The sequence below is a fragment of the Nelumbo nucifera genome, chromosome 1, assembly GCF_055504915.1.
Source record: "Nelumbo nucifera cultivar China Antique chromosome 1, China Antique-T2T, whole genome shotgun sequence".
NCBI lineage: Eukaryota > Viridiplantae > Streptophyta > Magnoliopsida > Proteales > Nelumbonaceae > Nelumbo > Nelumbo nucifera.
The window spans coordinates 29,254,796-29,270,676 of NC_142649.1; the positions used below are offsets into that span (position 1 = coordinate 29,254,796).

At 40.9% G+C, this 15,881-nt stretch overlaps 1 protein-coding gene across 3 annotated transcripts in view; it reads left to right on the forward strand.

Moving 5' to 3' along the window:
* The window catches only part of LOC104591018 (biotin--protein ligase 1, chloroplastic-like), a 67,995-nt gene that overhangs the window by 43,416 nt on the left and 8,698 nt on the right, over positions 1–15,881 (forward strand). For all 3 annotated transcript variants that reach the window (XM_088896278.1, XM_088896279.1, XM_088896281.1), the window contains exons 8-9: positions 7,239–7,308; positions 7,381–7,457. In XM_088896278.1, the coding sequence (XP_088752404.1) occupies positions 7,239–7,308; positions 7,381–7,457 (147 nt within the window). The remainder of the gene's footprint in view (positions 1–7,238; positions 7,309–7,380; positions 7,458–15,881) is intronic.

A 15,881-nucleotide genomic window follows, 5' to 3' on the forward strand; every position in this document is an offset into this window, starting at 1 on the left:
AAGATCCTTCTTGGTGAACTTGGAATAAAGATCAAGAGCCCTCTCAAGTTGTACTGTGACAACAAGGCTGCCATCAACATTGCAAATAACCCATTGCAACATGATAGAACAAAACATATTGAGATAGACCGCCACTTTGTCAGAGAAAGAATAGTCTCAGGAGAACTATGCATTCGTTATACTCCCATCGAGATGCAAATCGCAGATGTTTTAACTAAAGGGCTAGCTACAGTAAAATTCTTGGACTTACTTGGCAAGCTAAACATGATTGACATCCATGCTTAGCTTGAGGGGGAGTGTTGGTTCGGTTGTCTTAATATGTTTATTTATCTCTGTTGGGTCTTTAGTCTTCTGTTATTGGGCCTAATTTTATTTAGTGTTTTTTATTTGTCTAGGTGTCCCATCACTAATCAGGGGCATTCTAGTCTATTTGTGTAACATTATGTAATACACTTATTAATAATAGAGTAGGGCCGATTGAGAGATTTTTGCCGCCATTCTCAACTCTTCTTCTTCTTCTTCTTCTTCTTCTTCTCTTCTCCTTCGTGTGTACGAGTAACCCACGAACAACTTCAAGGAGATGGCGGTTTTTTCTTTCGGCAACACCATTCTGTTGGGGGGTTCTAGCACAAGAGCTACGACGGATGGATCCACACGAAGCAAAAAATTCCATGAGATCACTATGAAAATACTCTTTGGCATTGTCCAATTGGAAAATGTAGATCTCCGTCTGAAATAGAGTAAATATCAAGCATTGGAAATCTTTAATAATTTTGGCTACTTCATCTCTAGACCATATTGGATACACCCATGTATATCTGGAGTAGTCATCAACAAGTGTAATGAAATATTTATAGCCAGTCTCAGATGGTAAAGTAACGGGGCCCCAAACATCATAATAAACAATATGGAAAGGAAAATCAGATTTATTATTCCTTGAAGCAAAATGATTTCTACAATGTTTGCTCAATTGACAAGTTTGACATGTGAGTTCAAACACCGACACTGACTTAAACAAGTTTGGAAACAAAACTTTTAACGATTCAAAAGATTGACCTAAACGACTATGCCATAAATAGACTTGACTCTTACTAGATAGACTCTTGGACTCAATAGCCACAAGACTAGCTTTATTTTCTAGCATGTGGAGACCATCCACCATACGACTTCTACCAATCATCTTCCTTGAGGCCAAATCCTGTATCACACAAGAAGAAGGGAAAAAGGTTATTGAACAATTTAACAAATTTTTTATACTACTAACAAAGAACAAATTTATAGGTAGTTTTGGAAGGGTGTGTCAATGAGTGAGAGATGAAAACAACCTGGAGTTCCCGTCATGTGATCGGAGGCTCCAGAGTCAATAATCCAGGGGTTGGGTGTGGATAGCCATACCTGAGTGTGCAAAGGAAGCTGTGTTCTGCTGCGACTTAGAACAAACCTCTCATACTCATCACGAGGAACACTCACCATCTCCTTTGGACCATCTGAGGGAGTAGAAGGCATCGGGTCAGCTGACCGTTTCTCCTGTGTAGGGCTGAAACTGGTGTCACTAGTCATGGCATGGTTGGCCCACGTCGAGGGAGGACCATGTAAGTCATAGCAGTAGTTAATGGTATGTCCATCCAAACCACAGTGAGTACACTTCCGTGGACCCGAGCCACGTCCTCTACCACGAGCTCCCCCTGAATCTCTGCCTCCAGTACGACCACCACCACGGATATGTGTAGATCCACCACTACCACTCCTGCCAGGCTGGGTTCCTCGAGTCCCACTTCTGCCACCTCGGCCTCTTGACACTGCAAATGCTGATTTATCGGAGACATTAGAGTCCATAGATCCAATGGAAGCCCTCCGAAGACGAGCAAACACCTCCTCTAAAGATGGAAGAGCAGATCCCCCTAGTATCTGGGCTCGTACTGGTTCATACTCAGACTTCAGCCCCACCAGAAACCGTGTTACATCAAGCTGCTCTCGCTGTTGCTGTTGAACTTTGACATCTGAAGTGAGAGGATGATAGACATTTAACTCATTACGGATATTCCTCACATTGGCATAGTACTCCTCAAGGCTCTGATTTCCCTGTTGCAGATTGAAGTATTCCTGATACAGTTGATATACCCTAGTGGTATTATCCTGACCTGAATACAGTTTCTTGGCATGATCCCACACCTCTTTGGCTGTGTCAAGAAACATGAAGTTCACACTGATTTTGGGTTCCATACTGTTCCACAACCATGTAATGATCTGTGCATCTTCCTGTTCCCAGTCTTCATACTCCTGAGAATTAGCGGGGGGTTTCTCCTCTCTTATATGCTTCACTTTCTTCTTCGCCTTCAGAAAAACCTCTACAGACTTGGCCCAAGGGACATAATTCTCTCCATTCAGTTTAATGGAGGTCATTTGGACATTCAGGTAGTCAGTAGATATCATGACACTAGGTTTACTATCACTGTTATCTGCCATTGCCGAACTCCCTTAATTCTGAGCACTGAATTAGGAGCACTACACACTGCACACTACACACAGACACTTCATCGAAATCTGCACACTGATTTCAACAGCTGAGAACTGCAACACCACAAACCCTACTCACCGAAGTCTGTACACTGATTTCAGCAGTATTAAATGTTGAAAACTACAACACCACAACCCCTACTCACCGAGGTCTACACACTGATTTCAGCGATATCAAAAGCTGAAAACCACACTTGTAACACCACCAACATTAATCCACAACTATAGGAAGCTTCACCATTAAGTAGACACTATTGCCATTCGAATCACACACAAACCAGAATAAACCCTAGCATAAACCCTAGCATACTGCAATCTGAGAACCCATCATGCGAACTGTACTACACCTCTCATGTATTCCATAACAAAAAAAAATATATAAAAAAAACTTTACCTCATCGCCTGAAGGCCAACCATACGAAGGGCTGAGACACCACTGCACCACACGTACCAGCCCATGTAATACATTAGAAAGGGTGTGTCCAAGAGGAAGGGAGATGGTTCCTTGACCAGCAATGGTGGAGAAAGAGCCATCTGCTAGTCTCACCTTGTCCCTACCAGATAAAAGATGATATGACTTACTAGTCATATGTTTCGAGGCTCCATAATCTATTATCCAAGGGGAGTCTGAGGGATGAGAGGACACATGGAAAGCTGTAGCAGAATTACCATTACCTGATGTAGACGCAAAGGAAGTCGAGGGGGAAGGAGCAGAATCCATCTGGCAGATTGCCCTCCTATACAGCTCCAAGTTGTCACAGAAATAGTTAATGATATCTTCCCTAGGATCACTCACAGAAGGGCGGTCCTGGCTCAAGGTAGTGGTAGATACGTGAGACTCCTGAGAAGCCAAGTTTGTTGCATTAAACTTCTTCTGACCTTGTTGTCCTGGTTTCTTATTTTGGTCTGATTTTTTACTTAGCTCCCGGGCCCATTTTGGTTTCTCGTGAAGTTCCCAACATGTATTCCAAGTGTGTCTAGACCTCTGACAATGAGTGCACCATAGTTTATCCTTGTCATCAGCTTTCTTCTGGAAGTCACTCTTCTTAAAGGAATTACCACCTCTTGTAACTACACTCCCTTTACCTACTAATGCAATCTGCTCCCCCTCAGAATTATTCATCACATTTTGTCTGCTATCTTCTGACTGCACTAGGACATACACTTCTTGCTCTAATGGGAGATCTTTACTCCCCAATATCTGAACCCTGATAGACTCATATGTAGAATTCAGCCCCAAGAGGAAGGCAAAAACCCATTGCTGGGAAACCAGAGACTTGTAGGCTTTAGCAATTAGCATCTGCATCACATTTCCAGTCTATGTTCTGATAATGGTCAAGTTCTTTCCAAATAGAGGTCAAATTTGAATAGTTGACAGAGAGACTCCTCTCCCCCTGCTTAAAAGTTGAGAAGGCAGCTTGCAACCGATAGATTTTGGCATAATGACATTGTTCTGAATATGTAGATTTAGCCTGCTCCCAAATCTCATGAGTTGTTTCTGCCCACATGAAGGTCTTTCTCACTTGTGGCAGCATGGACAATAGCAGCCATGACATCACCATGCTGTTTTCCTGGTCCCACCTATCATGTTCTACACCTTCAGACTTTGGTTCTTTGACTTTACCATTATATACCCCACTTTTCGCTTGCAGTTATGTAAAGCTTGATTCCCCTTGACCATTCTGGGTAATTAAGACCATCAAAGGGGATCACAGCCATGGGAAAACTCATGTCAAATCCTCCGTTCATTCCACTTTGACTAGAAGTCACACTAGAATCCTATGAAGACATGGTATTTGTTCCCAGTTCATTCACAATTCAGTCAAGGTACTTGTTCTCAGTTCAGTCACAGTCTCACAGTTCAGTCAATATACTTATTCTTAGTTCAATAACAGTTTAGGCACAATTCAGTTCTTGTTCTCACACAGCAGAGTTATATCTGATCACACAACAGTACTTTTTCTCAGACTACCACACTACTGAACCAGTTTCAGAGGCAAAACAGATCAAGTTCAGGTCTGAACGGTCTCTACAAGTAACAATTCACCAGAGTTTTTGCCAGATTTTTACCACACAATTCACCAGATTTTTTGCACACAACTACTGCAGTTTTTAACAAATAACAAAGGGAAAAAACTGCTGTCACAGCAGTTACAGAGCATTCAGACCTCAACAGCCCACCTTTCAGGGCACAAAGAAGGATCACCCAATCCACACAGGCTGAGAAAACACAACCTCAAAGCAGCCACAGGTCATCAGACCTACATAACCCACTTACTTGGGTGCAGAAGGATCATTCAAGATGAGAGAAAAAACAGGGGACCACCTTCACAGCATTTGGTTTCCCTTCCCTTGGTGTTTTCTTGGCACACGACCAAGAGGGAAAGGGAATAAATGCACAGGAAGTCTTCTTAGGTCAATCCGATGCACCCTTTCTTGGATTCAGTCCACAGTAGACAGAAAAAAAATCTGGAGAGAAAAAAAAAGCTGATCGCACTGCCCCTAATCACAGATCTATGGCTTTGATACCATGTTTTCTTGGTAAAAAACACAGTAAAGGTTCAGAACTGTGAGAGGAGAGAAGAGAGAAGAAAAGAGAAGATATTTGAAGTCAAAAACTGTCACTGGTGGTGCCAGTCTTTTTAGTATTTATATTAGGGTGACCCACTCTATTATTAAAAAGATAAAATTACATATGTGCCATATGTGCTCCTGCTGCACTAAAATAAAGAAAAAGCTGACTGGTTCAACAGTGTATACTCTCAAAACTAATGGAGAACGTTGTTACCACCTCCTTCCCTTTTGTTGGAGGTCTTTGGGAAAAGCTTTTTGGTCTTTTTGGATGTAGGTAGACTGAGCCTCTGCAAGGTAATCTATTTGACTCTATAACCTTCAGGTGGCCTAAGTGAAGAGGTAAGGTCATGTGGAGATGTTTTGTGGCTGCTTTGGTGTGGACAGTTTGGGAGGAAAGAAATGCTAGAATCTTCAATGACAAGGAGAGAGATGAGGTTGTGGGTGATTGTATGATTAACAAGGCTATAAATTTGGTTAAAGCCTCGAACTTGTTTTCACAATTTTCCTTCGATGACATTTAGTGAAATTGGGAACTAGTTGCAAAAAGCTCTACTATCAAGGACAAGCATGTGGTAGATTGGAGGCCCCCTAAAGAAGGATTTATCAATTTTGATGGCTGTAGTCTAGGCGATCCTTTGCACTTTGGCATTGGGAGAGTGTTTAGAAATGCAGAAGGTCAGATTATAGCATTATTCTTTGGCATTGGAGTGGGGGATGTTAATGTGGAAATCCATGTGGTCTTACAAGGAGCAGAGATTGCTAGAGAGCTGGACTATGAGAGATTGCTAATCAAAGGTGACTCTAAACTGGTAATTGGGTGGCTAAAGGAATCAGAGACAGTGGCTTGGTCCTATAGGGGGGCTTTGAAGATTCAAGTGGCTAACCACAAATATTGCAGCTAGTTTTCACTGGAAAAGAAGATTGGCAAATGGGGTGGCAGATTGTTTAGCTAAGCAAGGGGTGCATACGAATCAGTTATTTTGTGCTCAATTGTAATTTTGTTTTTTTGCTTTTGGGGCTGCATCTCACGCCTCTTTGTTGGAAGTTTTTTGTTGTGTATCTTTCTTATTGAGTTATTGAATCTTAATAATATACTTATTACTTATCAAGAAAAGAAAGCTCCAAAAATAAAATACTCATGGAAAAGATGTGTCATAAAAGGTATTGTTGAGATGCAAGGGAACCTCAGTTATTAAGATAAAAAGAACAGTTAATTGAGACCATTGAAATCATGGGCAAACCTACGAGTCAAAATATTTGCTTAATAAGTATTACTAAAATGCCAAAAGTACTTAGCACCCCTTCAAGCTTATCAAGTACCCATATACATCATCATCATCATTGTCATCTAAGCCTTATCCCAACTATATGGGGTCAGCTACATGATTCTTGTTTCGCCATTTTATTCTGTTTAGTTCCATATCCATATACCTGCCTATCAAGAAAAAATACGTATATACATAATCTGCCTTTTAGCCAAGCCAAGCCAAAAAAAAAACTCAACTAAGCCTTGTCCTAACCATGTAGGATAGGTTCATTATGCTTTGTGCAGTGCCATATTCATTGTTAAATTATGGCCCCTTAAATCATTTCTCCCTACCTCAACCCATATCCTTTTTGGCCTGCCCCTAGCTCTTGTAGACCCTTCAACTTGTATTGTAAAAAGGACACCTCTCCACTGGTTCTGTAGATGGTCTTCTGTTCTATTTCATATAATTGTAAGAAACACTTAAATATGCATCTTTTTCTTTACAAGTAAATGAAAAATTTTATTAGAACTTAACAAAGATGAAACACTGTATACATTCATTTTATTTTGATTAATGAAATTTTATGTATGTACAAAAAAAAAAAAGATGAAACAGTGTGCGAGGTGCACTTCCCGAATAAGAGAAAAATTAAATTACAGTTGTGCCCAATACAAGAATTCCCTGAATATGCATCTTTCTTTCCAAAAAATTTAATTAAAAAAAGACAGCTGTTTTCCCTGTTCATCACTCTAATTTACATTTTGTCTTTATTCAGGCAATTTTCAGAAGCAAGTATCCTATCATCTTCAACCTTTAAGACATCACAAAATGATTTTTGACCCAAAATAGAATGCTTTTGTTGCAGTTCATTGACTCTTTACTGCTCTATGTATGCAGTGGACAAACAGTTATTGTACAGGAAAAGAAAGAGGATGAAACGGTGGAAAACTTTGTAGTTACAATTCAGGTGAGATGGGTAAAAAGATTTGCAAGAACATAAATGAGTGGCATTTCATATTGTTTGCTTTTCTTACTGCAGGGTTTAACTTCCTCAGGATATTTATTAGCTACTGGTGAGGGTAATCAAAAGTACGAGCTTCACCCTGACGGTAACAGGTACTATCTTTTTCGGCAGTAATATTTTCTGTTTATAATTGACAGAGCAGTAAATGAAAGCAAATGTATCAAATAAGTAACTGTTCCCATCAAGGTCTTCTGTCTTTAGTGTATGACATCCAGTACTGGAATCTTCTGCTGCTATATGTGAAATATTCAGCCAAGTAATCATCAGAAAATGCACCTTCCATGTATGAATATAATTCCAGGTTAGAAAATCTTTAGTTAGTGCTCATAAAAATGATGTTGATAGTCTTCTTGAATTTTAGAAAATGCACCATCAGGAAAATGTTGAGGTTCCTTTGTTGTTTTCAAGATCATCACCTAGACTATAATGTTGACTCTTATCTATTGACCTGGGAAATATTATTTTGTCACCTTAAAGTAGACAAGGTGGGCTTTGCTTTTCCTAATTTATGATTGTTCAGTGATTCAATGAAACCATCAAAAAAGGAGTGCACAATTCTTAAGTTCAAGAGTGGCAATTGGATGGGTTTGGGTTAAGTTTCAACCCACCCATCTTATCCGTCAACCCACTAGTGACTCATTTACATATAAATTAAAGATACCCTGTATATTTAGGAAACTACTTAAATGTACCCTAAACTTTCAAAACCTACTTATATATACCTTGTTGACCTTTCAAAGGTTAAGTCTAACAGATGAGTTGTAAAAAACATAAATGTCCTTAACTGTTCATTAAATTTTCAAAATATACCATTTCTTCCCTTCACAGTGGTATTTTCAGAAAATTAATGGACGACCACTTAAACAATAACAAAGAAGGCTTCAAGGATGGTGGTCGCTGAGGATGAGCAACAGAAAACGACAATGAGCCTTTCCTCCTGAAATCAAGCACTTCTCATTTGCTTCTTTAGAAATTCCTATAAATTTTTGTCATTCATCTTGTTCTTTTAGGTTTCTCCCTTCTAAAAATTAATCAAAATTGCTATCTCCCCCATCTTCTCCACTTCTCTTTCATTTCCTTTTCTTTTTCATTTTCCCCCACTCTCCATTGCTACTGTAATCAAATCATAAACCGAGCATCATCAACTGTTGGAATAAGATCCACTTCCACCGAACTGAGCCACTGACACCAACTGCATCTCCATTGTTACCATCAACCACCGAACACCTTCTCATACTTCCTCCTCCCTCTTCATTTCTGTTGCTGAACGGAAGTCACCCTCTACACTGCTTTATAGACGAAGCAGAGTGTGCCTGGGTCTATATAGTTTGAACCATTCATTGACAGTTGAAGTTCCATCACTTGCTATAGAGTAACAGTCTGACATGGCCATAAGGACATCAGAGAAGGTAGAAATCTACCTTGCTCTATTGTGGCCAGTTATACCTAGCTGCAATAACTGGTGGTCATCTACTTGTGAGGTCTTCATCTCCGCTCCATTACATCCAGGCCTTAAACCAAACCTATTACAGCCCGTCACTGCTATATTCTCATCGAGCACTCCACACCTTTGTTGCCTTGTTCACAGCCGATTCTCCAGATTATATCAGAGCCACAATCTCAGGTTTGGGTCTTCCCTGTTCCACCATTGAAAGTAGAAAAATGTCTTAATTTGACCTTTCATACCAACAAGAGACAAAAACATTGGGGTACTAAGGAGAGAGCACTCAGGATAAAAGTCCCAAGGGATTTCCTTGCCTGATCGCTCCAGTGGTCTCATGCATCACTGAGAGAAATTGCCGTAGTGGTTTGTAACGCAAACACGACATCTTAGTTTGAAGACGATAAACAATAGAAGGGTACATTTGGGATTTTGAAAAAAAAATAATGGGCTTGTGAAACAGTCATGAATGTTTCTTTTTTAACAGATGGCCTATTTGTGTTATGTGGGGCCATCTTATAAGGTATATATTGTGAAGAATCCTGATTACCTTATTTCTGTAGTCCTTGTTGTACACTATCATGTATTCTTTCTTTCTTATTTTATCTTCTTTGCCCCACAAGGGCCTTTATGTAAATACCATATATATATATATATATATATATATATATATATATTGACAGAGCAACCTGCTCTGATGTTGTACCTCTAGGGTGGGGTTGGGGTTGACAGATTTCTGTTTTCACCCTAAACTGGTTATGCTTTCTTGTTCGAACTGGTTCTGTGTCATGGTATCAGAGCAGGTTGCTCCATTGACTATCTGCTCCATGTTCACTCATTAACCTCTCAAACCTTGCTGGTTTCTGGACTCAGACTTAAGATAGGGCTGTTTCAGTCAACCCTAATGCTGGTTACTCTGTTCTGCGATTTCAGCAAGGGAAATCTTCATAGAATTCCTTGGGGAAGCATCTGTTCGAAGTGAAACTTAACTGGTGTGTCGCCCAGACCTGGTTTACCTACTCAGAAAATATCATCGTGATTGGACAAGTATTTGGGGAGTTCTGATCTCTCCTCTATTGGACGGCAGTTTCTGGAAATCTGCATACCAGGTTGGTGAATCTGACCTATCGGCTCAATCGGATATCCTTTGTTTCTGAAAACCTTAGTTTTAGTGTTGCCCTAGGGTACTCTCACTCCATAAACCACTCGGTTGTATTTCGGATTCAGTTCTAGAGAGTATTTTCTTTCTCTCCAGTTCGACAGTCCTTAAACTCTGCTGGCTTGCACTGTTATCACTTAGAACTATCAGACTGGATCTGTTTTGGCATTTTCTTCGAAGGATTTTGATTCCTTCATAGCTTGGCATATCTCTGTGGATTGCATAAGTGAGGTGAATGACTATATATTACCTGCTGAACTTGATCTCTCTGCTATTTCTCCATATTGTTTGCTTCGGCCTTGCTGTCAAGGGTGTCTCTTCTAAGGGATTCTCTTGGTTGATTGCTGGGACATTGATTTCAGCAGTTGGATGATCTCTGGATCAAGTGTAGAGATTAACAAACCTTGAGATTAGTTACCAGAGCTATTACTTCTCTTGTAGATCATTTTTCTTGATTGAAATGGCTGAAAAGGTGGACATTATTCCAGTGATGTTCGATGGAATTAACTACAGCATGTGGAAGTTCCATTTGACTTATCTGTTAAAGGAAAAGGGCTCGAAGGATACTTAAATGGGGCTGTTAATAAACCTAATGAATCAAACACTAAGGCATTTTCACGATGGAAACTTGACAATGGAAAAATTGTTTCCTGGATTCTCAGCTCTGTTGTTTCTCACATTACCATTCCTACGAGGAGAATGGAACAGCCTATGAAATGTATTCTTATTTGAAGGTCTATCATCAGTTCAATATGTCAAGAAAGTACCAAATTGAGTCTGAAATATTTACCTATTAACAGGGAGAAAAAGATATAAGATTACTATGTGGGCTTTCTCCACTTGTGGGCAGAATATGAATTAGTACACATTGAGCCATCTGATTAAGCAGAGTGTGTTAAGTATCTACAAAAGCACTTTGAGAGGAGGGTGAACCATTTCCTCGTGAGACTGAGACCTGAATATGAGATTATTTGGTCCAATATTCTGAGTAGGGGTACATTACCAGATTTAGATTCTGTGATGGGAGAGTTGCTGAGAGAAGAGACTAGACTTGTGATTGTTGCAAATCTGGAAGGGAAGCAACTTGAATCTGGGGTTGAAACAGTTTTTGTTGCACAAGGGAGTAAGAAATTTGGTGGAAAGGATGTCTAAAACCCAATGTTATGAACGTAAATGTTTTGGACATATTGCTTCACACTGCAGGAAGAAGAATGTTTGCACATACTGTAAGCAACATGGTCATATCATTCCAGATTGTCCTATTCATCCCTTTAATGGTAGTATGAAGAAGAATCAGCCACGGGCTTACCAAGTATCTGAAGGACAAACAACTAAAACACCAATGCACCCAATGTCAAAGGTGAATCTTCTGCTCCCATGAACAGGGAAGAGATACGAGAACTAGTATCCTTTACTATATCTCATTTGCATTTTCTGCTATTGGCTTATCTGGTGAGTTTTCTAGTTATTGTTCCTCTTCCTCACATGTTTGGATAATTGATTCCGGGGCTGCCAATCATATGACTAGAGCCTACCCCGAACCTCAAATAAATCTTCAATGATCATCATAAGCATTTTGTTACTGTCAATGGTGAGAAACTGAATATCATTGGAAGTGATGACTTGTGTTTGAAGTTCTCACCCCCGTCTTCCCTCTTCCTTACCAAAACCTTATTTGTTCCCAAACTTACGACTAACCTTATTTCAATTAATCAATTGGTTAATGAAGGTCATATTCTAACATTTTTTTCTGATGGTTGTTTGATTCAGGACCAGTGTATTGGGAAGGGGCGTAGATTGGGCTGCTTGTTTGCACTAGAATTCAAGGGATCTCAATCGGCACAACCATCTACTTATTTTAGTTCTTCATTGAATTCTGGTTTGGGTCAAAGAAATAACATTTACGATCTATGGCACAAATGTTTGGGTCACCCAAACTATGAAAACTTAAATTTTTGTTTCTTTGGTTTCATTAGAAGTAAAATTCCCTCCTTGCAAACTTTTGAAACATCTTGCGTTACTTGTTGTTTGAGTAAGAGTCATACTTTGCCATTTCTTCACAAGGTTGATCATTCTACCTCACCTTTTGAAATTATACACTATGATGTATGGACTTCCCCTATTGTTTCATATTCGGCTTCAATCCAATGTTTGTATCCTACGCTCAAACTCAGGGGGGAGAATACAATGATGGCGAATTTCTATCCTACCTGAGAAATCTTGGGATACAAGTTCAACAGAGTTGTCCAGACAATTCTTAGCAAAACGGTGTGGTAGAACACAAGAATGGTCATATCCTCAATGTTGTGAGAACTCTTCTTCAGGAGTCTCATGCACCATCTTCATTTTGGGTGGAGGCAGCTAGTACAGTTGTGTATCTAATTAATTGTGTACCTTCACCTATTCTAGCTAACATGTCTCCTCATTAGAAACTGTTTGGTTCTCCTCCCAATTTATCTAACCTTAATGTTTTTAAATGCTTATGTTTTGTACATCTTTCCTCTCAGGAACGTTCCAAACTCTCAGCTCAATCAGTTATGTGTGCCTTCATGGGGTATAGTCCCAACCACAATATGATCCTTCTGCCCCCTGCATCCGTATCTCTCAGAATGTCATTTTTCTTGAGCATAATTCCTTTTAATTCAAGAGTAGCCAATTTGTCTGCACCTTCTATCTCCGTTTTGTATGACTTTGATTAACAGGATGCTCCATCCTCAACGGCTGTGAAGGATCTTCTCGTCTTCTCTCGCAAGGATGGTCCTTTGGATTTTCTAACCGTAGAAGATCTTCCCACTTGTGAGCCTTGCCTCCTAGGTAAGATGACAAAACGGCCATTTAACGATAAGCTTGAAAGATGTACAGGCATGCTTGACCTTATACATACTAATGTATGTGGTCCCCTGAGTGTTAGGACTCGTAACCAACACATGTATTTCATCACCTTCACCGATGATTACTCACGATATGGTTACGTGTACCTAATGAGACAGAAGTCCGAATCCTTTGAAAAGTTCAAGGAGTTCAGACAAGAAGTCGAGAAACAGTTAGGGAGAGAAATTAAGGCCCTTCGATCAGATCGAGGTGGCGAGTATCTCTCTGGCGAATTCAAGGACTACTTGAAGGCCAACGGGATAATATCACAGTTAGCTCCTCCCGCAACACCACAGCTTAACGGTGTTTCAGAGAGGAGGAATAGGACATTGTTAGACATGGTCCAGTCACTTCTCACACGCTCAGAATTACCCACATCCTTTTGGGGATATGCATTAGAGATTGCAATCTACGTGCTGAATCGGGTTCCAACCAAATCGGTTCCAAAAACTCCATACGAACTTTGGACCGGAAAGAAACCAAGTGTCAGACACTTGAAGATTTGGGGTTGTCCTACGCACGTTAAAAGAACGAGTGCGGACAAGTTGGAATTCAAGACCAGTTGTTGCCTATTTGTAGGCTACCCAAAGGATTCGGTGGGTTATCTATTCTATGACCCAAGTGAGCAGAAAGTGTTCTGCAGTCGAAACGCCCAGTTCTTAGAGACCGATTATATCCTGGACACCCATTGTCAGGAAATAGTTCTTGATGAGGAGAGCTCAGGAGCAGTGGGAGATGTCCCACAAGTTCCAGGTAGTGACCAACCTAGAAGATCCACCCGGGTATCCAGGCCACCAGTCCGTTATGGTTATGACCAGGATAGTTACCTGGTGGAAGCCTTGACTAGTGAGGAGGATCTCGTGACTTATGCGGAAGCTACATTGGACATAGATTCCCAGAAGTGGGTGGAGGCCATGAGAGCCGAGATGGACTCAATGGAGGCCAATGGAGTCTGGACTCTAGTAGATCCGCCCTCCGGGGTAAAAGCAATCGGTTGCAAATGGATCTATAAGAGGAAGAAGGGCCCCGATGGCAAGGTTGAGACCTTCAAAGCTCGTTTGGTGGCGAAAGGGTATACTCAGAAAGAAGGCATCGACTATGAGGAAACCTTTTCGTCCGTGGCCATGCTTAAATCCATTAGGATCCTGCTAGCTGTAGCAGCATACCATGACTACGAGATTTGGCAGATGGATGTCAAAACCGCGTTCCTGAATGGAGATCTTAGTGAAGATATCTACATGCAGCAGCCGCAAGGCTTCATTGCTGCTGGTCAGGAACACATGGTATGTAAATTTAATAGATCCATATATGGACTTAAGCAAGTTTCTAGGAGTTTGAACACCCGTTTTGACTTTGCAGTCAAATCGTTTGACTTTGAGCAGAATCCAGATGAGCCCTGTGTTTATAGGAAGTCCAGTGGGGATAAGGTCACCTTCTTGGTGTTGTATGTGGACGATATCCTACTCATTGGGAATGATGTAGGAATGTTGACTTCGGTCAAGGTGTGGCTTTCGCAACAATTCTCCATGAAAGATCTTGGAGAAGCCTCCTATACACTAGGTCTTCGACTCTATAGAGATAAATCAAAGCGAATAATTGGATTATCCCAGGCTGCTTACATTGTCAAAAGATACAGCATGGAGAATTCCAAGAAAGGAAATGTTCCTTTCAACGGAGTCACTCTCTCCAAGAAAATGTCTCCCAAAACTTCTGAGGAGATTGAGGGCATGAAAGACGTTCCCTATGCCTCAGCCGTAGGGAGCATCATGTATGCCATGCTGTGCACTCGCTCTGACATTGCTCAGGCGGTGAGTGTGGTAAGAAGGTTCCAGGCCAACCCAGGGCAGGAGGATTGGACTGCTGTGAAAAACATACTCAAATACCTTCGAAGGACAAAAGAGTTTTGTTTGGTATTCGATGGTAGTTCACTACAAATCCAAGGCTATACTGATACCGACTACCAGTCTGATCCAGATGGTAGAATGTCTACATCTGGTTATATCTTCACGATAGGATCGTGTGCTGTTTGCTGAAAGTCAGCAAATAGGGGTCCTAAGTAGCAAAAATAACAGTCCACAACCCAAGCCGATCACATTGCCGTAAGTGTGGCTGCCTTGTGAATGAAGGTGTTCATTCTGGAATTTGGAATTCCGCACATCACCCATTCCACTGTTGTGTGACAACACTGGATCTACGGGAGATTGATGCAAAGAGGTAGCGTCAGCGGAGAATGCGACAGACCCATGGACTAAGCTACTGACACATAAATTGTTTGAGAAACACGTGGAAAGTCTGGGACTCCGGCTTGTACCTGATTGGACCTAAGTGCAAGTGGGAGCTGTTAGACAATTTTGTATGCCCTTAGCTCCAATCAGTTTTGATGTACTTTTGACATTTAGTGTAAATGAATAAAGTGCATGTTTGATTCATGTTGTGTGGTATGTTTCTGTGTAAGACCCTTAAACTGGACACTTAATGAGACTCGTGTTAGTTTAGAATGTTCACATCCGTTGGATAAGTCTGGGGTGATTTATCCTGCCAAGGTTGACACTGGTGTGCTGCCAAGTGTTGGGGTGGCCTGTCTCAGCTACCAGGGTGAGACCCAAAGCACATGCAGTGTAGGATTACTTGAATCTTTGAACCGGACCAGATTTCCAATATTGCCCTGGACCTTGGTGATTGATGGGCAAAACTGGAAAGTTACACCTGACCCTTAGACTCGATTATGATACTGCACTAGGTGTCGGATTGGGCTGTCTTTGATATGCCAATCAGTGAGATCCTTAGCGGGGGTCAAAACCTGAGTATGTTGGGACAGTCTGAGAATTCATCTGAGTGGGTGATCATAGTGACAGGATCAGCCCCTTTGTCGGACAAAGGTAATGATTGGGGATGCACTCTCTCTGATGGAAACCAAACTGCCGGCAGTTAATTTCAATCGTTGGAATTTTGTTTTGCAAAATTTATATATAAGATATATAGATATATACGGTTTCAAAATGTTTGCAAATGGTTTTAATTCCCGGGATCCATCTGAGCAGAGAG